Source organism: Marmota flaviventris, chromosome 9, assembly GCF_047511675.1.
Source record: "Marmota flaviventris isolate mMarFla1 chromosome 9, mMarFla1.hap1, whole genome shotgun sequence".
Taxonomy (NCBI): domain Eukaryota; kingdom Metazoa; phylum Chordata; class Mammalia; order Rodentia; family Sciuridae; genus Marmota; species Marmota flaviventris.
In genome coordinates, this window is record NC_092506.1 from 110,928,603 (window position 1) to 110,955,036 (window position 26,434).

The 26,434-nt window shown below is 47.3% G+C and overlaps 1 protein-coding gene across 1 annotated transcript in view; it reads right to left on the bottom strand.

Moving 5' to 3' along the window:
* Positions 1 to 26,434, bottom strand: part of Kirrel3 (kirre like nephrin family adhesion molecule 3) — a 547,920-nt gene that overhangs the window by 69,382 nt on the left and 452,104 nt on the right. The window contains exons 3-4 of the mRNA XM_027945488.2: positions 23,564 to 23,713; positions 18,039 to 18,188 (exon numbers count right to left, since the gene is read on the bottom strand). Of these exons, the coding sequence (XP_027801289.1) occupies positions 18,039 to 18,188; positions 23,564 to 23,713 (300 nt within the window). The remainder of the gene's footprint in view (positions 1 to 18,038; positions 18,189 to 23,563; positions 23,714 to 26,434) is intronic.

The following is a 26,434-nucleotide window of genomic DNA, read 5'->3' on the forward strand; positions in this document are numbered from 1 at the left end:
GAGCTCTGGTTTGCATCTCTGAAAGGTAATCTTTAAAACTGATTTCCCTCGGTTGCATTTCATTGGTGTAGAAACTAAACAGGCCATTGTATTACAGTAATGACATCAACATTTCACCTCCCTTTGCCTTAATTATTTTTCTGTCTTGCCAATGAAACCTGTTCAATAAGATTTATAGGTGGTAGGCAGGTGGCGTGAGGTAGTGTGCGGCTCAGATAATCAGCCGCGCTGATTTCCCCTTCATTGGGTGTCACTGGTGTAAAAACATGAACCGAAAGCTCTGCAGCAGTTAAGTAATAATAATGTCAACGTTTTACCTACCTTCCCTTTAATTATTTTTCTCCCTCACTCTTTCCACCTAACCTGTTTAGATAAGATTGCTGCACTGATAAAAAACAAGGGCTCTCATTCTCTGGGCAGATAAGCTGCTGCTTTTCTGAGGTTCAGTGTGTGAAGGGAGCTGAGTCGGCAGAAAGACTTTCCCTTAGATCTTCCCAGGGTGGGGCTGCTGATATAGTCCAGGGCCTGTGGATCCCAAAGGGACCAGAGGTGACAGGAAAGGAGGTAGGGCAGCTGTCTAGGCATTGTAAGCCTGGAGGAGGGCATTCTGGCCTGTGGGGAAGGTGGGCACTGGAAGCTGGAAGGGGCAGAGGAGCCACCTCTGTCCAACTTCTCTCTTCCTTGGGTGCTCCTAGGAGTGGGTGAATGGTTTCATTGGTCTGAGTGGAGGGGCTCTGATTATGCATCCCACTAGGCTAGCCCTGGTGCAGTAGAAAAGCACTCAGGTAGCTCTAGATTCACAGCTAGCTAGCTAGCTGGTCATGTGAAAGTCACTGGATCCTTCTAAGCCTTAGCTTCTCAAAATTGAAGAAGTGAGTTGCTGTGGACTGAATGTTTGTGTCTTCTCCATTAATATGTTGCAAACTCACCCTCAATGTGATGATATTTGGAGTGGAGCCTTTGGTAGGTAATCAGGGTTAGATTAAGTCGTGAGTGTGGGACCTCCTGATGGCATTAGTACCTTATTAACAGAGGAAGACACAGGAGATTCTTCTCTGTGTGCATGCACCAGGAAAGGACATGTGAGAACATAACCTGGAAGTAGGCCCTCACTAGAACATGGCCATGCTGGCACCCTGATTTCAGACTTCCAGCCTTCAGAACTGTGTGAAATAAATGTTTGTTACTTAAGTCACCCAGTGTCTGGTATTTGTTATAGCAACCTGTGCTGACCTAGACATTGGTCTATATTAGTCATTCTTAAACGTTTTAGAGCTGACCAACTCCTTTGAGAATATAGAACCTTTTCCTAGAAATGCACACATACATTCAAAATTTCGCATCTAATTTGTAGAAGTAAAAGATCCCACATAAAAACAACGTGGCACCATCCTGGATCCCTCTCTCTCGTATCAGATGTTTTCTACCTCCACTGCTGCTATGCTGATGAGTCCTCTCCTCCCTCATATGTATTACTGCAAGATCCTCTTTATTGTCTTCTTCCCTTGCCCTCTTATGGAATGTTCTCAACAGCAGCCAGGGTGATTCTTTTAAAATACAAGTCAGATCCTGTCATCCCTCTCCTTAGAAACCTTCAATGACTGCTTTTTCACTTCAAGTAGAAATTTGGCTTCAAGATCCACAGCTAACTCCCTCACCTATATAAGTCTTTGTTCAAAAGTCACCTTATCAAAATCCGAATTGACCTGTGTCAAGTAGAACATTAAATTAATAAAAATAAATCTTCCCATAAAGACAACCAGTTCCAGATGACTTCACTGATGAATTCTATCAAATAATATGATCTTTCATAAAATCTTTCAGAAAATGGAGGAATAAGGAACACTTTGCAATTAATTCTACAATACTAGTGTTACCCTTATACCTCATCACAGGAAAAGAGGATTACAGTCCATTAGTCATCATGAATGTAAATGAAAAACTGACTCCAGCAACATATAAAAAAGATTGTACACTATGATCAAATAGTTTTTTTTAAATCCCAGGAATTCAAGGTTGGTTTGATATCTGAAAATCAATTAATACAATATACTGTATTAGAGGAATAAAGAACAAAACCCACATGATTATCTTTAGGGAAACAGAAAAACCATGTCACAATATCTGACACTATTCATGATAAAAACTCTCAACAGAGTAGTCAATGAGTACAAAGTTACAATTAAGAAGAATGTGTTGTGATATTTTATTACACAGTAAGCTCATCATAGTTAACAATAATGTAATGTATATTTCAAAATAGTTAGAAGAGGGGACTTCGAATGGTCTCACCATAAAGAAATGTTGAATGTTTGAGATAATGGATATGCTAATTATCCTGATTTGATTTCTGCATAATGTATATATGTATTGAAATGCTACATAATACCCCATAAATATAAATTATGTGTCAACTAAAAAAAATAAAATTTAAAAGGAATCTCAACAAAATAGGAACAATTGGAAACTTCCTCAACCCTATAGAGGGCACCTATGGAAAACTTTCAACTGACATTACACTTGGAATGAAAGACTAGATTCTTCCCCCTAAGCCTGGGAACAAAGGTCATAAGTCTGTCCTCACCTTTTCTGTTCAGCATTGCAATACTGAAAGTTCTGTCCAGTACAGTAAGGACAAAAAGGCATCAGATTGAAAAAGAAGTAAAAAACAATCTTTGTTTACTGACAACATGATCCTGTATGCAGAAAATCTTAAGGAAATCACACACATATACACACATGCATACACACACACACACACAGCCTAAAAAATTAGTTCAGCAAGGTTATGAATTCAAGGTCAATATACAGACAGTTCCCTGATGTAAAATAGTTCCAACTATTTTTTTTTCATTTCATGATATAATGAAAGCGATACGCATTCTTTGAATTTTCTTTGAATTTTTAGTTTTTTGTTTTCACCTGGCAATACATGGTACCACACTTTCTCATGATGCTGTCTAGTCAGCAGCATTGAGTCATAGTTCCCCATCAACCACTGGATCTCAAGGGTAAACAACTGACAGTCTGCAGTGTTCAGCAAGGATGTGAGTAGATTAGGTGTATTCAATGCATTTTCAATTTACAAAGGGTTTTATCAGGACATAACCCCATAGTAAGTTTGAGAAGCACCTGTATAAAAATCAATTGTACTTCTATATGGTAGCAATGAACAGTCTAAAAATGCAATTAAGAAAACAATTCCATTCACCTGGAAATAGGTGTATTGTATTTTTCACTTCAAGTAGAAATTGAAGAAAGAACAAAATAATTATAACCAGACCTAACAAAAGAAGTATAAGACGTACAAACCACAGCTGAGAAAAATTAAAGATCTAAACAAATGGAAAGGCATTCCATGATTATGGATGGGAAGATTCAATATTATTAAGATGGCAATTTTCACCAAATTGGTTTATAGCTTCCATACAATTCCTACTAACATTCTAGTAGAATTTTTGCAGAGATTAAGCTTATCCTAAAATTTAAGTGGAAATGCAAGGGACCCAAAATAGATGAAACTATTTTGGAAAAAAAAAAGTTGGAGGCCTTACCTTTCCTGATTTCAAAACTAACCATAAAGCTATACTAATTATGACAGCGTGGTTCTGGTTTAAGAACAGACATGTAAGTTGGGTGCAGTGGTGCACACCTGTGATCCCAGCAGCTCTGGAGGCTGAGGCAGGAGGATATTGAATTCAAAGCCAACCTCAGCAATGGCGAGGTACTAAGCAACTCAGTGAGACCCTGTCTCTAAATAAAATTCAAAATAGGGCTGGGGATGTGGCTCAGTGCTATAGTGCCTCTGAGATTAATCCCTGGTACCTCCCCTGCCAAAAAAGAATAGACATTTAGATCAATATATCACTATTGAGAACCCTTACGTTTTTGGTCAGTGAATTTTGACAAAGATGTGAAAACAATTAAGTGGGGTAAAATATTTTATTTATGAAAAATAGTGCTGTGACAACTAGATATTTATCTGTAGAAATGATGAATTTAAGCCCTTACTTCACAAATTACACAAAAATTAACTTAAAATGAATTATAGACTCCATGAAGAGCTAAAACTATAAATTTTCTAGAAGAAAATATAGGAGTAAATTTTTGTGACTTTTAGTTTGGTAGATCCAGCATCGCAAGAATAATTCATACAAGAAAAAAGCTAGTAAATTGGACTTGATTAAAATTAAAAGCTTTTGTGTTTCAAAAATCATCATTAAGAAAACAAAAACACAAGCCACAAACCAAGAGAAAATATTTGTGCATCATGTATCTGATGAAGGATTTGTATGCAGAATACATAAAGAACTCTTACAACACAATAACAAGACAAGAGATCCAATTTTAAAAATGGGCAAAAGATGTTAATAGACACACAGATAGATATCACCTTGTTTATCACATTAAAGGTGCTCAACACCATTAGTCATTAGAGGAATGCAAATTAAAGTCATGATAGATTGCTATTTCAAAAATACTAGAATGGACATAATAGAAAGATAAACAGCAAGTGTTGGCAGGGATGTAAAGAAACTGAAATGCTTATTTATTGCTGGTGGAAATGAATTAAAATGACACAACCACTTTGGAAAACAAGTTTGGCAGTCATAAGTAGCTAAGCATAAACTTTCCACGTGACCTAGCTATCCCACTCCTAGAAATATAACCATGAAAAATGAGATGGTCTCCACACATAGACTTGTTTGTGAATGTTCATAGCAACAGTACTCACAATAGCACCAAACTGGAGAACATCCAGATGTTTACCAACTGGTGAGTGAAGGAACAGAAGGTGATATATCCATATAATGGAATAGGATTCAGCGATGAAAAGAAACCCCTGATATGTGCCTCAATATAGATGAATCTCAAAAAAAAATTATGTTAAGTGAAAGAAATCAGATACAAAAAGCCACATATGCTCTGATTCTATTATATGACAGGGCTGGAGTTGTAGCTCAGTGTTTACGTGCTTGCATAGCATGTGCAAAGCCCTAGGTTTGATCTCCAGTAGCACACAAGACAAACCAAACCAAACCAAACAAAACAAAAAAATCCCCAAAAACAACAACAAAAAAACTGAGAACTATTTATATTATAGATCCAGAAAAGGCAAATCCATAGAGAGTAAACCAGATGGGCAGATGCCTGGAGTGAGAGGGGAATTGATGAGGGGCTGTTTAGATTTATGGAAATGTTCTAATACTGGATTGTAATGATTGTACAACTCTCTACTTTTACTACAAATCATTGTGTTGTATGCTTAAAATGGGTTAATCAAATGTTGCATTTTTACCCCAGGAAAGCTTTTAAAAAATAAAGGGAAGAAAAAAAAAAAAAGGCCACATTCTCTATGAGGCTTGCCCTTCCCCTAGGAAACCCTAATGCTCATACTGTGCTGTAAGTTTTTGAATAACATTTATCTCTTTCTAATAAACTATATAATTTTCTTGTTATGATTATTGTCCGGCTCCCTCTGCTAGAGTACCAGTTTCATTCAAGCGGGAGTTTTTTGTTTGTTGGTTGGTTTGTTTGGATCACTGATGGGCATTCCCAGTGCCAGGACTGGGTGTGTGGGAGGTTCATAAATACATATTGAACACAGAGTGAATGAAGAGCCATTAATGGGAGCATATCCCTTCCCATCAGTCAAATTCTCTAATAAAGCTCTAATCAAAGTTAGGTTCTGGAGGCTTCTGGTGGTCTTTAGTTAGAAGTATTGCCCAGGTCAAGTTGATATTTGGGGCTGGGCCTGGAGGTGAGATAGGGAATTCCCAGTGACATTGGCTCAGGGCTCAGCTTCATCTGGAAGAGTCAGAGCACTTGTTATCCCTTGTCCATGCATTGTGAAGCCTCAAGCATGCAGTCATCCCTGGTATCTATGAGGCATTGCTTAAGGACCCCTGGAGATACCCAAATCCACGGTGCTAAAGTCCCTTATGTAAAATGGCATGGCATTTGCATATAACGGATCCACATCCTCCTGCATACTTTAAATCATCTCTAGATTCCTTGTAATACCCAATGCAATGTAAATGCTATGTTAATAGTTGTTTAGGGAAATCATGACAAGAAAAAAATGAAGGTCTGATTATGTTCAGTACAGAAGCAATTTTGCCATTTGTTTTCAAAGCTGCAGAACTCTCAGATAAGGAAAGCTGACAGCATTTCCTTTCCTTGTTCACCTCAGCGCCCTATCTGTGAAATGGGTTCTCTTGAGCACCCTAGTGACTACACGTGGGGAGGAGTGATCAGAGGTGGGAGGAGTTGTGTGTTTGCGGGTAGAGCAGGGCCAGTCCTTGTAGGGGACCACTGTGTGCCCATCAGCCTTCTCTTCCCTTTCTTGCCTCCACCCTGAAGGTGCCACCTGGGTGATTTCCCAGCTGTTCACACTGTTCCTGACATATTTACACAGGAAAGTTCTTCCCTTAGATAAACATTTACAAACACCTTGATCAACTTGTGAAAATGTGACACTTTCTTGGAAGCCAGCCTTCTCAGGTTGCAGGGCTCAGCTAATTATTTTTGTGAGATGGAGGCAACTAGGGGTTTCTGGGGGCCTGTGAACCTCCCTTTCAGAAAAGCCCCCTCTACACAGACAGAGTAATGTAGGTCCAGAGTGATGGGGCAAGAAGTGGCAGAGTCCCCAGGAAAGTGGGAGCTGTAGGTCTCAGGGTTCTGGATCCTAAAGCACACTGGGGAACAGGGACTGCCGGAAAGGGTTTTTGAAAGGCTTGGGTTCACTATTCAGGCCAACTCCCTGACTCCGTGGGCCCTAAGCACCGGGATCCTGGAGATCCCATTACTGGAAAGAGCTCTCGATCATTGTTCATTACCTTAAGGGGGGAAACAGGCAGCTGAAAGATAGAGCAGAACTTGGAAAAGAAATAATTTAGGACAGAAAAACCCAAGTTCAGATTCTTTACCTTTGTTGTGTGAAAACCTTGGGCAAGCTAATGAGTCTAAGTGTGTGTCAATTTCTTCATCCATAAAATGGGCTTGGGACCTGCCGGGTAGAGTTGGTAAGGAGGTGAGTGAAGGCACATGCATGGATTCCCCAGGGTGGTGGCTGGTGTACAGTGGGAGTTCACTGCTGTTTCCCTTTCTCTTTTCTCTCCATTTGGGACCACCTGATGTGCTGCCCTTTCTGTGGATAGAGGATATGCTCAGTGGCACACACCCAGGGAGCTGCAGGACCAGCACCCCTGAACCAGGATTCTGAAGCTGTGTCCCATCCCTGTCATTATTAGGTCAGATCTTCCTGTGAATGAAGGCAGTCTTCTGAAGAAGACCTGCCCATTGCTCTGCCATCTTGCCATCATTTCTCACTCTGTCCTGGCACATACCTTTTGCTCCTGTGGGAACTCTGACTCAGACGCCCTGTTCCAACTGGATTGATTCTTGCTCTTTCATAGAGGTAAACTCCCAGGCTTGGAATTCTCTCAACCCTTCTTCATTCTAAACCACGTCTCTGATGCTCTCCAAGCTTGGCTTCACATAGAATTCCTCCAGGAAGGAGGCTCTGTTTAACTGCTATTGACCTTGAGCTTTCCTTTCCTTCTCCAGACTCTGAGACATTATTGTAGCTGGTGTGCATGTCCTAAGAAAGGACATATGGGGGTCTCCACCTCTTTTCTCCCAGCCTTATGCTCGGGCTCATATCTGTGACAATCCCATGGCATACCCAGATCTTACTTGGAGATTTGCAGTATAGCAGGGTTGAATGATGTTCAGTGACTTAACTACCTGTTACTTTCCTTTATGCCAGTTCTACCAAGTTTCAGTGCTCTTGATGAAAACGTTTGATCTGGGTTAATAACCCACTTGGAGCTGGAACTCTGTCTGCAGAATCCATGACAAATGTGTGGCAAGGACATCTGGATAGGAAGGGAGTAATCTTAAATGGTTCTGCTTTTCTCTCTGCATCATCCCCTTTTTTGGGGCCAGCCCACCAACTCCTGCTCAGCTATAGAACTGGGATTGTTGCTGCCATCATCTCACCTCTGGGAATAAATTGATTTCCTCCCTCTAATGTCAGGCATATGGGAAAATTCAGCTTCTGCTTGAATACTCTCAGAGACAGAGAGCTTATTACTTTACCATGCTCTGACTGTTATTTTTAATTGTCAAGATTAAAAGAATTTCCTCCCTGGCCCTGGTTCTGGCCTCTGGAGCTCCACAGAATAAATCTATTTTTCTTCTTTAAATATTTGAGAAGTACCATATTCTCCCAAGTCTTCTCTCTAGCAAGCTGAGCCTCCCCACTTCTTTTAATGTGTACACAGTACACATCTCATATCTTTTCCAGGTGCCAAGTTCTCCGGCAGATTTCAGGGATGTTGCGGCTGTCTATGGTGCAGATTGAGCTCAGGTTAACTGGGCCAAGGATTGGCTCTGGTGCCCCTTAACTCTCTCCGCTGTTGTTCCTCTTTGTCTATTCCCAAGGTCTGAGCCAAATTGTGACAACCCCCTCCCTCCCAGGGCCAGTACACATAGGGAGGGTAAATGGCCGAGAGCTGGGGATGTAGGGACACATGAGGGCCAACTGGGCTCACTGAAGATGGGCATGTAAGTGTGTATGTGTTTGAACTTAATAGAGAATTCTTAATTGTGTTCCTTATCTCTAGAGCCTGCAGGGATGTCACCCTGGTATGGAATGACAAGGAAGACAGTTTCAGGAGCTCCACTGGCCCCTGGGATGATTGGAAAGGCAGTGGGTCATGGTTCCCACTTCCTCCAGGGAGACCTACGGCAGGTGCCATCACAGCACAGCAGTCACACTCTTAGTTCTGAAGTGCAGTGCATCTGCAGAAAACTGACCACAGCCAGGTCCTGGCTCCCGGCTAGTGGCTACCACATCCTCTGCCTCTGTAGTGTTCTGCTCTGTCTGGGGCAGAGGAGTGTCCCTTAGACCTGAGCCCTGCCCACTGTCCTTGGTCCCTTCTCTCCTTGATCTTGGCTTCTTCCAGCGTAATGTGGGTTGTGTGACTTTGTCTCCAAACTCTCTCTGAAAACTACGCCCTCCCTTACCCCACTGGCTGCCGGGGGGAAGGCTTCCATTTAGTGGCATTTTCCTTTCTCATTTCATGCTGTAATGGAGATTCATTGCCAGTTTTAAATCCATAATTTGCCATGAAAGCTTCGTCCCAGGCTCGGGCTGAGGTCAGAGTGGGGAAGTAGTGAGCTATTTTTAATCCTGAGGGCTCCCTGTCCAGCTCCAACCTCCCTGGGTCTACCCTGGGGCTGGCTTCAGACAGTCCTGAGGGTTCGGTCATGGGTGGCCTGGTGGACCTGTCCTCCCTCTCATCTGCAGTGACTCTTTTCTCTTGCATTTCATTTGTCGTTAGGGGAAATCGATAGAGAAGCGGGGCTCATGCCGATGATATACCATGCTCCAACTACCCCATTCTTTCCTGGGCTTGACAGGGTGAGAGTCGATACTTTTGTCAAGTCACCAAGAACTTGCCCATTTCCCAACAGCGACTGATTCCCTTGACTGAGCATTCTTGTGTCTTTCTGCCACGAGGATACTGATGATTTAGCCATGCTTGCAGTGTGTGTGTGTGTGTGTGTGTGTGTGTGTGTGTTTGTTTGTATACACATTTTCCCTGAAGCTAAAGTGTCTGTGTGGGTATGGCCGTGAATGATGCATAGTCAAACTTTGTAAATGGACAGTGGCCAGCTGGACTTCCTGAGTGAGAACCCCTGTAGGGGACCAGGACAGAGGTAGGCCCTTGTCTGTGCTTTTTGAGGCTTGCAGGGGTATTGGAGCCAGGCCCACGAAGGGTAGAGAGGGCTTCCTCAAGGAGCTGCTCTCTAAAGGTTGCAGAAAAGGGGGTTGGATTTCGCAGGCAACACTGGAGCTTCTGCTTTTATGCCAAAGACAGACACCAGAGGATCAAGGTCCTGCTTTTTGCAGATCTCCGTGGTCTGAGCTCACGCTCTTCTTTTTTGAGTAGCTGAGCCTGCTCAGCATCTCCCAGGGTCATGCTTGGTTAAAGCAGCTGAAGGACATATTATCCTTGCTCTCAGGGGCAAAAGAAGAGGGGCTCAGGGAACAATGCACCTCATGCTGGACCCCCAAACCGTGAGCAATTGTGGGAGAATCATTGTCAAACTGCGGAGTGGATTTCCACTTCATCTTTCCGGGTTCCGATTTTACCAGGGAGAAAGAGGGCTTGAGAGGTTAAGCATCATTATCCTATGGCTCACAGCTGGACAGTGGCAGGATGGGACAGCAAAGCACACCTCCCAGCTCCTGGATGAGGGCCCTCTGTCTGGCTTGGATCTGGAGAATTGCTAATGCTTGGGTATGGTGGTGTCACACTTCAGGACTGCACGGCACTGCCCTGGAGAGCCTAAGTCATCTGGTGATGGGGATGGGGGACACTCAGAGATGGGCAGAACTAGGACCACTTGGGAAGGGAGCAGGAAGCTGAGCACCTGTGTGCTGCAGACCCTGAGTAGACTCCTAAGAACCCCCTGCCTTGTCCTGGTATTGAAAGCCAAAGGATCTGGAGGAGCTGCTTCTCGGGGTGGTCTTTTGGGATGCTGCTTTCAGCTTTGAATGGTGAGTGACCCTGGGACAACAGTGTTGGACTTCAAGTCCACTCTGGAAGGCCTGATGAGATAATCAGCCTAGTCTGTTTCAATCACCCTTGGTGATGCTGGGTGGGCTAGAAGTAGGGGACATGTATCCCTGGCATCTGGTCTCCTCTTCTTGTGCAGTAACCTGCTTGTGACTGCCACCCACATGTAGGCAGGAAAAGGAAGTCCCAGGTTCACTTTCATCTCTGATGGCTGTGGAGCCTTGGGAGTAGTTTAGCATCTGGGCTCCCCGCCTCATTTCTCAGCCTGATGGATGTCCCCAGCTAGGGAGGGGACTCACATTCCAGAGAGGAATGAATGAGATGAAGAATGGTGAGAAAGGTAGGGAGAAGAAGGCAGAGAGGCCCTTCCTTTCTGGGGCCACATGCAAACCAGTGGGATAGGGACATGGTCACGGGGGTGATCTTATAGTGCAGTAGGAGGGAGGGTCCAGGAAGCCAAGCTCTGGAGGTCAGCTCGCCACAACCCAACATCTACAGAGAGCCCCAGGGAGGCCCTCAATTGTCCCTGACCCTCACCACCAGCTGCTATGGGCAGCCACTCAGGGTGGCACATGGCCTGGAATCCTCTGTGTTGACCTCGGAGATCATCAGCCCTCTCACAAGGGAATTCTAATTTAGAAGGGAGACTTTATTAGTCCAGTTGAGGCAGCTCCTTGATTCTATGCTATGTTCCCCTTGTTACTGGCCAGGACAGGTAATTGAAGAGTTAAACTCAGAGGGAAATGAGGTGTGCAGTGGCTAAAGGGAGGGAGAAGAGGGGAGGGGACTCTGGGGGTTGGCCAGGGCCATCAAGAAGGGCAGAGAAGCCAGGAGGGAGAGGGAAGGAGCTGGTGGTAGGGTGGGGTGTGTGGGAATGGGGTGCACAATAGCTCAGACTGGCTTCCATATGGACCTTCAGGAGATAAGGATGTTTTCTTGCACTTCTCTCCCATCTCTGCCTTGTTTGCTGCCCCTGTTTGGGGGTGATTGCAGGGTAATGAATGTGGCAGGAAACAGCACACAGCACAAATGAGATAGAGCACCTAAGACCAGGCCGGGGCCCAGGCAAAACACGCTTAATAAGAAGATAAGGAAATCAATTCTGCTTGTCTTCCCAGGCATGCGCCTGGGAGGGGCCTGCAGGAACCAGGTCTTTCTGCCTTGCTGGCTGCTTGGGAAAGCTGCTGTAGGACATGGAGTCTGATGCCCTGGAAGGGGGGCTCCCTCGATGGTGTCTCTTGACATTGCACCATAATAAGAATAGTTAATAAAACAATAACAGCCACGGGCTTATTTGTCTTGCTGGACATCAGGCACTATTCTGAGCCATGCTTTGCATTATGTTGTTTCATTAAATCTTTTCAGTAACCCTATGAATGCAGTTAGGATCTTATCTCCCGTTTTACACACAAGGAAATAGGCACAGAGGAGTTAAGTAACTTGACCAAGTTGGCACCACTAGTAAAATGACAGAGCTAGGTTCCAAGCACAGGCAATCTGGCTCCTGGAGCTGGGCTCCAAACCATCAAGCTGTATTGCCTCTCTGCTGTAGTTTGGATCAGAAATGTTCCTCAGAGACCCATGTGTTAAAGGCTTGGTCACCAGCCTGTGGGGCTGTTGGGAGGGAGTGAAACTCATTAGGAGGTGGGGCTACTGAGTAGAAGCTGGATCAATGGAGAGATGCGCTTGAAGGAGGTATTGGGACCCCAGGGCCTTCCTCTTCCCCTCTCTTTCTGCTTTTTGGCCACAGTAGTTGAGCAACTTTGCTCCACCATGTGCTCCTGCCATGATGGTTTGCTTTGCCACAGGCCCAAAAGAAATAGGGCCAAAGGACAATGGGCTGAAAACCCATTATAAGTTGGTTTATCTCAGCTATTTTGTCACAGTGGCAGAAAGATCTCCCTAAACACAAGACAACCCACCCCAACCCAACCCAACCCAACACTCACGAGTCTTTGGGCTGACTATCTGCCAGGCACTGTTCTTTATGGCGAGATTCAGTGTAAATCACTCATGATTTTCCCCTAAGCCCTTTTTGCTTCAATTAAATGACAGAAATTTGCTGATCAACAAATTTGTGTTCACAGGCTGTGCTGGGCATGAAGGATGCCAGATGCCCCCAACAGACCCAGCGGGAGAAACAGACATGAACACAGTTATTCTCAAGAGAACGGGTTGAGTGCTGCGATCAAGGGGGGACAGTCAGGCTGTGTGGACTTCAGGGAGGGCTTCCTGGAGGAGATGTCTAAAGTGACTCCTGACAGGTAGATGCAAGTTAGCCAAAAAAGGTGGGAAGAGCATCTAACCGGAGGCGTGGTCAGTGAAGGGAGCTACAAGCTGGTTGTGATCTGAGTGAGTGGGTGGTAGAGCTGGGGCTGGAGAGAGGGCAGATGGCAGGCTGGGAGGGCCCCATGTGCCATGGCAGGCTTTGTTCTTCAGAGAAACTTTTTCACCCCAAAAAACTGCTCCCACTATTCCCTACTGACTTGCCTTTTTATGTAGAGATGCCTGTGGGTGGGTTTCTCGGAAACAGTTTCTGGAAAGACCGATTAGAAGCCCACGTTCTCGGGCTCTGTTTCAACTCTGCATTCCCTGGCTGGAAGTGCCTGCGTTATTCTCGGCTCCTCTTTGGACCCATCTGCCCAGAGGATTTGGGCATCGGGAACTGGGAGATGCTGCCCATGCTGAGGGCCCAGGAGAGCAAGTCAAGGACACAGAACATACTAGACCTCATCTCGGCCCCTCTGTCTCCTGGGCTTGGCATTCTTGTAAAAGACACCCTCTTCATTTGAATCGACTTGGTTTCCAACTTTAATAATTCATGTTGATTTGAAAGCTTTATTCCTACCAGGAGTCACAAGACAGCAGAGTTAATATTGGAACAGTCCAAGAAGAAGAGGGAAGTCGGGAGAAAGATTGGGAAAAATGCCCTTTAAAAAATAATTTATCAGACATCCGACACCCCCACTTCCAATCCCCTCACCCTGCTGCACTCTTTCTTCTCTATAGTGATTTCCTTGTTTAATCTGATTATTATTTTATTGATTGTCTCACCCCGTCCTAGAATGCAAGCTCTACTAGGGCAAGAGTAGTCTTGATTTTCATTTGCTAATGAGTCCTAGATCAGGGCTGGTTGCATAATAGGTGCTCAGTAAATATTTGTGGCTCAAATTCCTAGTACCCATTTTCTCCTTACCCTGGATCCCCTAATTTTTATTTCCCATCTTCAAGCAGTTTGAAAGAGCAAGTGCAAAGCCGTCCTTATAGTTCTGACCTGTAACAGGAACCCTGGGGTTCCTGCATTTGGGAAAAGTGTGGATGTGTGTGAGTGTGGGTACAGCTTTAGTGTAGATGGCATTTTATTGTTTATAGAGCATGTGTATTTGAAGTTCATAATGACTCTGTGAGGGTGATATTTTTATTTTCCTCATTTATAGATGAAGTACCAGAAATTTCATTCAGTCATTCATTCATATTCACTTAAAAATTAAACCAAACAAATATTATTGAATACCTGCTCTGTAGTAAGTGCTGGTTATAAAGAACACGCCAGGCTCAGCTCTGGCCCCAAGGACAGTGTACAAAGTCACACAGTCAGCTGCACACGGTATTCTACTTCCCAGCCCGGGGCTCCTCTTCCTATACCACAGCTCTGCACATGTGCATGGGCCCCTGTGATATCCACCTAAGCTGAGTCTCTGCACAGGAGGTTGGGTAAACGTGGAAGATGGATACAGAGGGAAGCCTGGCAGTTAAGGTACCTAGCCACGCCCAGAATCCCAGGGCTGGATGGGACTCTGAGAGATCCATCTTCTAGCCTTAAGGTGCGATGCTGTCTAAACCGTCATAATCAGTTACTTTCTAGGCCTCAGGCACCATAGGAATCTTGTTTCCAGTGGGGGATGGCCCATTTTCCTAAAATAGTTGGTGTAGCATGTTGGACTCCTGACTCTGGAAGTATAGCCTTTTTGGGAGCTGGACAGTTCTTAGACTTTTTTTTTTTTTTTTTAATCATCATCTCTTATTTTACAGGTGAAGAAAGAGACCAGAGAGGTTGAATAATGGCACCAGAATCACATAGCTGGCCAAGAGTAGGATCAAGATCATTGCCTCTAAATCAGAGTCTCTTTATGATACCAAGATTCCTGAGTTGTTCTGCATGCAGAATGAAGACTGTTTTTATATAGACTGAGTAAAGGCTTGGTCCCTGGCAGCTGGGTGTATCACAGAGGGAATGGAGCCTGACCATTGACCTGGACTGTGGCTCCCCAGTCTAAACTTTTCTCAGTTTAGCAAACTCAATTCCTTCCCCCATGTTTTCCCCTCATTTTCTAGTTCCCTCCCTCTGCCTCTCGGGGTGGCAAATGTTCAGCTCAAAGTTGCTCCTTGCCTGATTGCATCTGAGAGCTGGAAACACAATGCTAATTAATGTGTCTGTGACTCTAGGCTTGCCTGCCGGGCCCAGTCCCCATCCCTTCCCTGGAGCCCAGAGGCTCTGCGAACTGGCCCTCTGGCTTCTTCCAGCGCACTGCTGTGGGCAGATGCATATTTTAACAATGCACATCTGTTGGCCATATAATCTCTCGTATTTGCCCTCCTCACTTGGTGCTTTGATAGAAGACTCCTGGGGGCTTCTCTCTGTTCCAGCCAAAGTGTTTGCTTTGCAATTTTGCAGGAATACCATCTGATTCTGCTCTCACGTCTTCTGCAGGTTCTAATCAGGCTCTTACTTTATTTAATTAAAAATCTATCTCAGGCAAATACAGACTAAATTAGGAAGCTCTCTCATTCCTGGAACACAGGGAAGGTAGCCCCCCTCGGGGAATGGGCTGGGACATTTTCCCAGGCTAAGATGTCACAGCAAAGCAGATGGGGTCTTGGGTGGAAGGAAGGCAGCTGGGCCAGGGGGCACCAACACCTTTCTCCCTTCCGTGGGAGTGTCCACCCACCCTTCCCAGATCAGGGCTCCCTTGCCAGCAAACTGAGTCAGTTTCTGCTTGTGGGGCCTCCCTTCAGGGCAGCAGGTGAAGCCCTCCACCTGGAGAAACAGCCAGGCAGAGCCTGGTGGCTGGGGGACCTCTACGACCAGCTAGGGCAGGGAAGGGGGGACCTAGAGGAACAGCTGAGGGGTGGGGGCATGGGGAGACTCTAAGGAATAAGGAAGGACTCCAGGCAGAGCTCAAGGTAGCTTTTTCTTACCCAGGGCTTAATTTGCGTTGGATGAATGGTTTTTACAGAGACTGCATGAAAGGCTGATGGACAAGATGCCTGTCCGGGTTCCCTTTGTGACTCTCAGAAATTGTACTGAGGGGACCCTGCTGGGGCCCTTTATGACTACTCTCCCTTTGGCTGATTTCCAGACTGAATAGACACCTCCCCCGCACAAACCCAGCTCTGTGCCCAGAAAACAATGTCAGGTCAGGCCACTGGAAAATGGGGAGCAAATGCCTTTTAGATGTGATTCAAGACAAAATCAGGTATCTAGATTGGATCCCAAGGCCCTGCTCTGAGAAGTCTGGCTCCTAACCAGCCGGACAGATGACAGTCTGCTGGCATTTGAAATGAGGAGACTGGGCAAAGAGCATTGTTTAGAAGTTGGAAAGCATGGAGTTGATTTTAGATGTTAATTAAGCTCTGTGACCTCCTGTGAGTGCCTCTCTGAGTCTCTCCATTTCCTTATCTGTAAAACACAGGAATAATTTAGATTTAGAATGTTGGTCTTTATTGGTTTACTGAGATGGTATAGGATAGGAAGCATGAATGACCAGGGTTGGCTGGTGAGGCTAATATGCCTCAAGGACTAGGTATGTCTCCATCTAATTTAGGTCTTGCATGAAATTGGAGGAGTGAACAATGCTTACTTAGGTTCTGCTCTTTGTGGCACCCACCCCCCTCCCACCCTGCCCTCCAAGACAAGAGAGCGGAGGCAGGTTCTTTGCAGGATGGAGCCTGGATCATCTATGAAGATAGAGATCCTACAGCATCACTTAGCCAATCCATTTTGGTATTTAGCAGCCCTCAAATCTGAATGACCATTAGGCACTAAGTCTGGGGATGCTCTTTAGCATCCCTGGCTGCCCCCCTCAGTCCCCTCCTCCTGGTCCACTATCCAGCCTATTTACCCTGCAGAACAGTTTGTTTCACATCCTTTCTTCACAGGCCAGAAAGAGGTTGGAGGAAGTTGGGAGGCTGGCCTCAACTCCCTCTCCCCATCCAATAAGCCCAGCTCCTGGTTGTAAGTGATCCCCCGGGGCCTGTCTGCTGCCGTGCTTGGAATCATCTGCTCCAGTGTGTTTGGCCGTGTAGATTTGAAGATAACCTGACATGCTCTTAAATATTTCATCTCTGAGCAGCCGTGCACCTTATCTTCCAGACGTCGAGGCTGCACCCCAGCTGCTGACCCTGTCGTCACTGCTCCGTGGCAGCTGCCAAGAGGTGGCTGGGGCAGACTGGGGCTTCCCTCTTCTGCCCGTCCATGCTCCATCCCCCATGTGCCTGGCAAAGACTCAACCACAAGGAGCCAGGGAGGTGGTGCAAGGAGCCCTGGCCAGGCCCTCTGCTTCTCTGAGCCTCAGTTTCTTACCTGGGGTAACAATCCCTGACCTTACGAGTGGCTCAGGACTGGAAGAGGTGATGTGTGTCAAGGGCTTTGAGAGTTACTGTGCACTGCTCTGCAAATGTGAGCTGTTATTATTTAGGAGCAAAACCTGTTTTCCTGTAACACTGATTCTCAGAACATCTGACCAGAGGAGGGAGACTCCTGGGGACTGGACTCTCAATCAGAAGTGGTTTAAGGGGTTAACAAGTGAGCCCATCCCTGTCTTCATGCAAGTGTGCCAGAAGGAAGGAGTGGAGACCTCTTCAGGAGAGCTGTCCCAGAGACATGTGAAGAAAGATCAAGGGGGAGAGGTATGATTTGGAATAAGGGCCTTAAATAAATTTTTCTAGGAATAACCTGAGAACCAAGATTCTTGGGGAACTGTGTGGTGTGGGGAAAGAACAGGGGTCACTGGCCATCCCTATGAACACCGAATTTATGGGGAAATCAAGATTAAGACTAATTCCACAGTCGAGGTGAGCAGGTAGGGCTTTGTTGGCACCCCGGCAGAGGACAACTCAGAAAGAAGGGACTGAGATTGTGCACTGCCTGCCCTATGGCCTGGTCTTGTTCACACGTACAGAGCACCCAGGAGCCTTCATTAGCTCCTAAGGTGTGGTCAAACACAGCAGAGTTAGTTGACATTGGCCTTCTGACATTTTAAGGCAGGAGCCTTTACTTCTCCCCTGTGGTGGAGGGACAGGGGAGGGGGTCACAGACACCATGGGGGCAGCTGGGGCCCTGTGATGATGCAGCGGGGGGTCCCCCACCTGCCCAGAAGGCCCCTCCTGGAGCTGAGCCTGGTGGTGGCCAGAGAATCCTTGCCCCCTCACGTGGGTGGCTCTTACCCAGGACGGTGAGGCGTGCGGGGCGGGACCGGATGGCAGCCTGGATGGCCTGGCATTCGTACACAGCATCATCTTGCAGTTCTGCCCGCAGGATCTTCAGGTGGTGTTCCCCTGACAGGTGGTTCCCCACCACCAGGTACTGGGGGTAACCTGTGGAGACAGTGGGCAGATGAGGGAGATCAAAGCATCCCACCCAAGTAGACTTCTTTAGCCTGTTTCCTGATGGCTATTTGGAGGTGATACAGGCTCCAGAGAGAACGACTCTGAAAAGCTGTCCACTTACAAACAGAAAGGCACTTAGTGGGCAGCGGAAGCAGGTAGAAGCTCTTCCATCTGATCTCCACTATCTGCTGAGGAAAGATCTTTTCACAGGTAGAAGGGATTGTGGAGCTGACCCCTGGCCCAGAAAGAGATGGCCTTGTGGTGACTGGGACTGACAGGCTTTATCTGCAGGGTAAGACCACCTTTGCTCCCTGCATTTCCCTCCCTTCTCCCTTCCAGAACTTTCATCGCCCCCTCCCCCCAGCAGCTTCAAGAACCTGTTTCTTTCAGGAGCTCAAAATGTTATTTCAGCTTCAACTATCTGGCCTTTTCTTTGAGTCTCCTACTTTGAGGATGGCGCCCATGTTTTGGTACATTAATAAGCTTGTCTACTCCCCCTGTTAATCTGTCTATTGTCAGTTTATGTCACAGGCTAAAATTATTAGACCCTCAGGAAAAAGAGAAGACTTTTCTTTTAGCTCAGGGGAGTTGGGTGGGGGTGGAGGAATGTTGGTTATTGCTCAGGGGCCCCAATCTCCTGTAAGGAGCAAAAAAAAAAAAAAAAAAAATCAGAGTTTCCCAGGGTATCGGGGCAGGGTGTGCATGTGCGTGTGTATGTGTGTGCGCATGCGTGCGTGCAAAGATATTGTGGGTTTTATGTTTAATTGGAGCAAAGCCACTATGAGGAAAGGATAGAGAAGAAATGGAAACGCTAAGTGCGGTCAGATACAGCTGGGTTATTGCTCTAGAAAGTGAAATGCTCAGCACTGTGGTCTACTAAGAAGACAAGTGTTTTGATAAGGAGACACGATGGGGCGGGGGTGCAAGAGAGAAAGAAGCAAGCCAGACTCACAGAGAAAAGACGGAGTGAGAGAGTGAAGGGAGGAAAAACAAAAGAGAGAGAAATATTTGGAAAAGGATCAAAGGTGAATTTTGGGGAAAACTTTTGTTCCAGGATGGACAGGAACAGAAATCTACTGGGACCTGGGAACCTCAGGGCACTTTGAACCCTAAGAGGCCTTTTTCCAGTCTTTCCTACTACCCACCTCCAGAGCCCAAGGGCCTGATTAAGCACTTGAGGCGCTCAGGACACTTAGGAATTTGGGGCCCCTTCTACCACTGGCAATGAATAATAGATAAATAAAAGTTTGAGGATGATAAATCATTGATCAGCTTTCCTGCTGCTGTGTAGGGCTGAATATAAATGCTAACTTAGTAATAGCTGGCCAGGCCGGGCCATTTCTCTCTCTCCTGGATCTCCTTAGTCTGTCCCAGCAGGATCCATCTTCCAGGCATCCCATCACCCGAACTCTACCTTCCCCAGAAAACCTGTGTACCTTGGGCTTCACACAGACACCTGCACCCCCTCCTGGTTCTTCTCTGCCTCCACCCACCCTCCAACCGCCCACATGGCTGCTCTTTCTGAAACACCTTTCCCAGGATGAGGCATTCTCAGAACATCTCAGGATTGGACACATTTGGCCTTTTAAAGAAGAGACAAGGGCTAGAGAGACAGGGGGAGAGAGAAAGAGAATGGACACAGAGAGACATGCAAACACTTTTTCAAATATTCCCAAGTCCCGTGGTGTGGGTCAGATGTGTTCTTTAGCTCTTCAGGACAGCAGTGACACCCACAGACAGCACGTCAAGATATCTGAGGAGACTAACAAGGATTCAGTCCAGGCTGCCAAGAAGGGCAGTGAGTCCCCTTCCCCGGCTATAGTCAAGCCACGGTTGGATGCTCACCTCTCCAGGATGCTGCTGGGGCGATGTCTGCACTGGATGAAAGACTGGACTAGGTGAGCTCTAAGACCCATCCCCTTCCATAAGCTAAGGATAGTCCGGAGGTGGGGCAGGGCTCCCTGGGCCACCAATGCCCATTGCTGGTCAGTGGGGTGAGTATCTGTGACTCTCTACCAGGCCTGAGAGCATGCTCTGGGGGGCCCTTTATAGCCACCATCATGCTACTAAGGGGCTCTGCTCTCCACAGCTGTGCAGTCCTGGCCAGAGATGCTCAGGAGGCAATCAGCTGCACCCCCGAGGGCACCCTCTCTCCTCCTGCCCACTCACCTGCCCTTGACTGGCAAAGGAGCCCAGGTAAGGGCAGCTGGCTCAGCCCCTGGGGCCTGGGCAGGGGGCTTCGAGTGGGGCCGGGCTGGAAGCTGTCCAGTCAGATCCTCTCGCAGCTGTCTGCCCTCAGTGCAGCTGGCTCACTGCCCCCAGCCCCTGCAGCCCAGCCTCTGGATCCCGCTGTCCTGTGATTAGTCCCTGGTCCCCTGCAGGCGTCTTGGCTGGAGCTGGTGTTTTTGTTGTCTTGTAAGCTATCACCAGCAGGATTTCACTCTCATGAGCTGCTGAAAACATCAGTGATGGGTTTGTTTGTATTTGCCTAATTAGGCGGTGAGCTGCGATGCTATCCCAAGGACTGGCAGCATCTTAGGAAAACAGACTCAGAAGTGTAGATTCTGAGGATGTTCTAGCTCCTTCCACAGCATCGTTACTCTCTGTCTACTCCTAAAGGAGGCAGAATTATTTAGAGTCTGGGTTCTAAAGTCAAACTGCCTGGATTTCAATGCCGGCTTCACTGTTGTCTTGGGCAAGCTTCCTTCTTCCTTTTTTTTGGGGGGGGGGCGGGCATTGGGGATTGAACCCAGGGGTGCTTAACCACTGAGCCACATTCCCAGCCCTTTTTGTTTTTTATTTTGAGATGGTCTTGCTAAGTTGCTAGGGGCCTTGCTAAATTGCTGAGGCTGGCCTTGAACTTGTGATCCTCCTGTCTCAGCCTCCCGTGCTGCTGGGATTATAGGTCTGTGCCACTGTGCCGGGCTTGGGTGAGTTTCTTTAACTTATTTGTGATTTTGTTTCCTTATTTATCAGTGAAATGAAGACAATGCGAGGACGTCACAGCAAAGATGAAGCAGAATAGTGTCAAGTGCCTGGCGTATTAAAGGTTAATTTAAATAAAAGACCACAGTGAGTTAGAGTGAAGCCTCCACCTTTGGGGCTAGCAGACAGGGTCCTGTGCATTGGAGCTGGTTATATAAATGACACGATTTCTCTCTCTACTGTGACTCTGTTTATCTATTAAATAAAGGGGAAAATCCTTTTGTCCCTGTGGACAACTGTAGATTTTGAGATTATATCTGAGAAGTACTTGAATTTCTTAGAAGAAAAATGTTCTATCCATATGAGGAAGTATATTTATAAGTCATTTTCTTTGACTGGTGTTTCCAGCCCTGATGACCAGAAAGACACTGAGGTCTTCGGTGAGGGTCTCATGCCTGGTACACGAAGTGGGGCAACATGGTTCAAGTGGAAGTGGGCAGACCCCCAGCAGGTAGAGCCCAACCCTGGGCCTCAGTTTCCCTCCAGGAAAACTTCCAAGGTGTTAAGTGTTCTTCAAGTGCTTGCTGAAAGGGAGTGGGTTCTGCCATGCTCCTTTCCTCATCAGGCAGGCTAGGAGTGTTTATTGAGATGGATAAGTATCGATCATTATTACCAGGTTGCAGTTCTGGGGACAAGTGATCAAATACAGAACAGGTACTTATCAGGAGCTTGATCTTGGGCTATGTAGGAAGAGGGTCCAGCTTCTTCCTATAACTGGAGACAAGTTGGAGAGGAAGCCGACCCCAGTTCCTCAGACCCATTGTCCTTCAGCACCAAGCAGGCCTGGAGCCTGACCCCAGAAAGCCATTTGTGGAACTGGATCATAGAGGGGCAATCATCATGCTGTGAGGACCATTCTATGACGCATCCCTGGTCACTGGGACCTTTTCTTGGCCACTGACCTAGCAAAACCCATGCCCCTGACTAAAGGCTGAAAACCACTGACCAGCAGCCCAGACGGCCTCTGTGGGCCAAGCTCAGAGCCTCCCAGAACATGAGCAGTTCTTGTTTGGGAAGGTCGTATCATTCTCCCAGTTTCTCTAGGGTAAGGGAATTCAGAGTCTCTGAAATTGGCTGGTTCCCATACTACTTAAACTTTATGGCAGCACAGTATATTTTGGAGATATTATTGTGTATTTTATCCATGCTCAGCTGGGCTGCAGCATTCAAACCCTGTGACTGCTATTGACCATTGCTATAATGTTTCAATATACATTTTTGGCAAGACATAACTCACATTTTAAAATATTAATTTCCCAGCCATCAGGTTCCTGAGTGCACTTCGATTTTTATTTTCCTGCAGCTGTATACCATGAACAAGGCAAAAAGCTACTTCTCAGTTGAATACGTATTTTTCACTCATCGCCCACCCTCAGCCATTCCCAAATCATAGGGGAATGACACCCAGATCTGTCTTTGTGAATTTTACTGTTTATGTCAAGCTCAGTAAGTAACCATGTGTCTATCCACCCTGGGACTGAATAACAATGGCTAACGAGGGAGTGAGCGGGGAGGATGACTCCATTCTTTCTCTGCTGGGGAGAGGTGGGTTGGAAAGGGGTTTGGATAGGTTTACAGGTAGCCACTCACAATAGTCAGCAAATGACACAGCATAGACACCAATGGGGAGTTCATGGGCCAGCAGCTAGAGGAACCCTGGAGCTCAGCGTGGGGGCACCAGCCTGCAGGGCCGAACAAGGTTTGGCATTCATTGTAAAACCTTCCTGTCTAAGTTGGGTGTGGTGGTGCGTATTCTTAATCCCAGTGACTTAGGAGGCTGAGATAACAAATTTAACAAATTTAAGGCCAGCCTGGGCAACTTGACCCTGTCTCAAAATCAAACATAAAAAGGGCTGGAGGTGTGGCTCAGTGGTAGAGCACCCTGAGTTAAATGCCCAGTACCAAAACAACAACAAAAACCTTCCTGTTTTCTGTTCCCATCATAAGATGATCTCTAAGAGCAACTTAGGTTTCTTTATGACTTTTTAGTTCACTTGGCTTCCTTAATTGGGTGGGAAGCCAGGTTATGCTTTGAAAAATGGGGAATAGATCTTGGGCCAAGAAACTAGAGCCCTTAATTTCTGGAAATCAGACTTCATGTGCTTGACTTGGGAATAGATTCTCCAGGGCAACAGTGGGCTAGGCTCAGGAGGAGCCTGAGGATGGAGGGTGGTTCATCACTGGCAACCAGAGACCCTGGAACTCCTAGGGAGCCTAGACTCCGGCCTTGCCTAGCCTGGCTCTGCCCAGGAGCTACAGTGGCCGTGGGAGGTTTGACCCGCCATGCCTGTGATGGAAGATGAGTGTTCCTTAGGGGAGTGGACGGTGGGTGGGGCAGTGGCCTGGCTGGGCCTGCCTGGGGGTCTGAAGGTACTCACTTGAGAGGTCTCTGCCTACACCCAGAGCCAAGCCGTCTTTGATCCACAGAACGAAGCCATCGTATTCTGGGATGGCGCACAGCAGCGTCACTGGCTGTCCGGATACCACCACTTGGTCTTGGGGTTGCTGGCTGAAGGAGTAGACTTGGCCTAGGAAGGAGACAAGCACTGTGGTCAGGTATGGGCAGCATCTGGAGGGCTCCCCTACAGCACTGGAAGCAGAGCTGAGGCTGGCCCCGGAGACCAGGCCTCCGCAGGTGCCTCCCTTCCTACCCTTAGCTTTATCCCCTTCTTTCAGGGACTGGCTCCAAACTCAAGCCCCTCTGCTCATCAATGCCCATCCCTGGCATTGGGGGTCTGCCACACTCCAGCTCCCCAAGAGGCCACCCACTCTCACTTGCTTGGGGCTGGCCACTCCCCCTTTTCCTTGTTTGAATTCCTACCTGTCCCCACTGACTTGGCGAATCATGTGGTTTTAGTTCAACCCAAGGGTCCAATAAATCAGATTGTGGTTCAGATTCTCTTACTCTTGTTCGTGAACCAGAGGGGCAGGTGTCGGTGCGATGTGAGCAAAGGTGCACTGGAGGGAGCTGGTGACCAGGGCGCACCACGTTCTCTTGCCCTTTCCTGTGCTGTAGGGACCTGCCCAGCCTTCCTCCCGCTTAGGGAGAATCACCAGAGGAGCTGGCGTCTCCCATCCACACCTCAAAACAAGGTGGCCAAAGCCAACACAGCTCTCAGTTCATATTTTACTAAACAGACACACGGCCTCGCGTACAGGATGCAGGCTCTGTTCCGAGGTTTTCAGATATTAGCTCACTGATATTTTCATCCTTACAATGACCTAAAAACAGTAGGCACTATTTTTATGCCCATTTTCCAGATGAGGCAGCTAGAGAGGGAGGTGAGAAGTAACAGAGGCTGTGCTGCTGGATCACTCGTCAACACTGGTCCCTGCCCTGCCTGCTACAATCATCTGAGCACCACCCATCCCACTCTGCAGGAAGTGGGCAGAGGAGGGCTTTGGGGTTAACTGGAGTGCCTAGGGATCATCTAGTGGCAGGGTGAAGGTTGTGAATGCAAGTCTTCCGACCCTATAGATCTCGTTCTTTTCTACTGAGCTAGGCCGGTGCAGCTCCCTAAGCCTGGTCCTAGACTGAGAGGTTAAAGAAGGGAGTTTACGTGGTCTGTGTTCCCTGGGCAGTTACAGTTGACCACAACATGAAACCGAGTCACTGAACATCGGGCACACAGTGTGATCTATGCTTTACACACCCCCTTCTCCTGTGGTTCATTTAACAGATTTCAGGGCAGAAATATCCCCAATTTATGACAAAGAAACTGGGATCAGAGAGGCATGGCAGTCTGCCCAAGGTCACACAGCTAATGAATGGTGGTTGGGCTAGGGTCCATCTGAGTTCTGAGCCCTCACTTTTCCTCTACCCGCTACCCTGCAGATACAAATGACCAAGAGGAACCGAAGCCAGTGCAGCCTCTCCTCTCCCACCTGGCACCACAGGGGTCTTGGACACTAGCTGCTGCTCTTGGAAGGGCATAGCCCCAGACCCAGACCACACATAGGGCTCAGCTCTCAGCAGCAGGTGGCCTCAGGGAGGCTGGTGGTGGCAGCAGAGGGTGTGGTGGAGGCCCCTGCCCCAGAGCAGAGGTGCAGCTACACACCAGAGAGCGTGTGGCAGGCAGGCAGGTAGTGGGGTTCACAGCCTGATGAGATCCTGGCACGTCTCTGAGGAGTCTCATTAAAAATCAAATTGGCCTTGAATTGTGGGAGTAACACTTCTTATTCTGATTTGAGCTTTACAAATTAGATTTCATAGGACATTTTAATCAGCTGTGTGGTGGATTTCTCTCTCTGTCTCTTCAAGTTTTCTGTTGTAATTAGACTGTTTTTGGCACCAAAACAGAAAAGGAGGGAAGAGATGAGAGAGGAGAAAGGGGAAGAGGAGGGGGAGATTGGAGAAGGAGCTGAGGAGGGGAGTGAGGGGCAGGAGAGGGAGGAGGGAGGGGAAGAAGGGGGGAGAGGAGGAGCAGGAAGGAGGGGGAGGAGGGGGAGGAGGAGAGGGAAGAGGAGGAGCAGGAGGGAGGGGAGGAGGGGCAGGCGAGGGGGGAGAACACCTTCCCCCAGGCCCTTTTCTCCCTGCTGTAATGGTGATTTCACAGCTCATTCTTTTATCTCAAAATCTTTCCTGGAAGAAGGACAATGTCAAGGCAGCCGAGGTAGCCGCCAAACATTGTGCTATCAGAGAGAATTATCAGGTTGTCAGCCTGGAGCTGAAGGGGCTGTAATGAGAAGTCCCTAAATGAAGTGGTGCCTGAGTCCTCCCAAATGTCCCTTATTAGATACGGATAATTGTCCCATTTGCCCTCCGCCCCTCCAGCCTGCTTCTGTTTGGAGGGAGCAGGAGGTGTTGGGTGAGGACATCTGGGGAGCTGGGGGTGCAGGAGGCATCCCCAGGTCAGGGGTAAGTCCTGGACTGTCACCATGGAGACCGGGCTCTGGAGCACAGCACAGGGCTGTCTTCAATGCCTTCTACTCAATGGACGTGGTGGGGGTAGGGGCGGGTGGTGGACTCTGCATGGTCAAAGTCCCCTGGATGGTGTCTCAGGACTAGGATTTGGGGGCAGGCACAAGATGCTTCTGAAGAACTCCCCGAGGGTTGCGCAGAGTAGAGAGGGTCCTGAATGGCTCACCAGAGGGTCTGACAGAGCTCTAGGGCACCGAGCCCCAAAGTCCCCTGAAGGCTTCAGTGTTCACACTTTGTCTCTTTGGACCTGTTGGAATTTTCTATGGAAAGAATGTTCCTGGGGGAGCTGGAGACACAGGATCATCTCAGAAACCACCGAGGGGACACG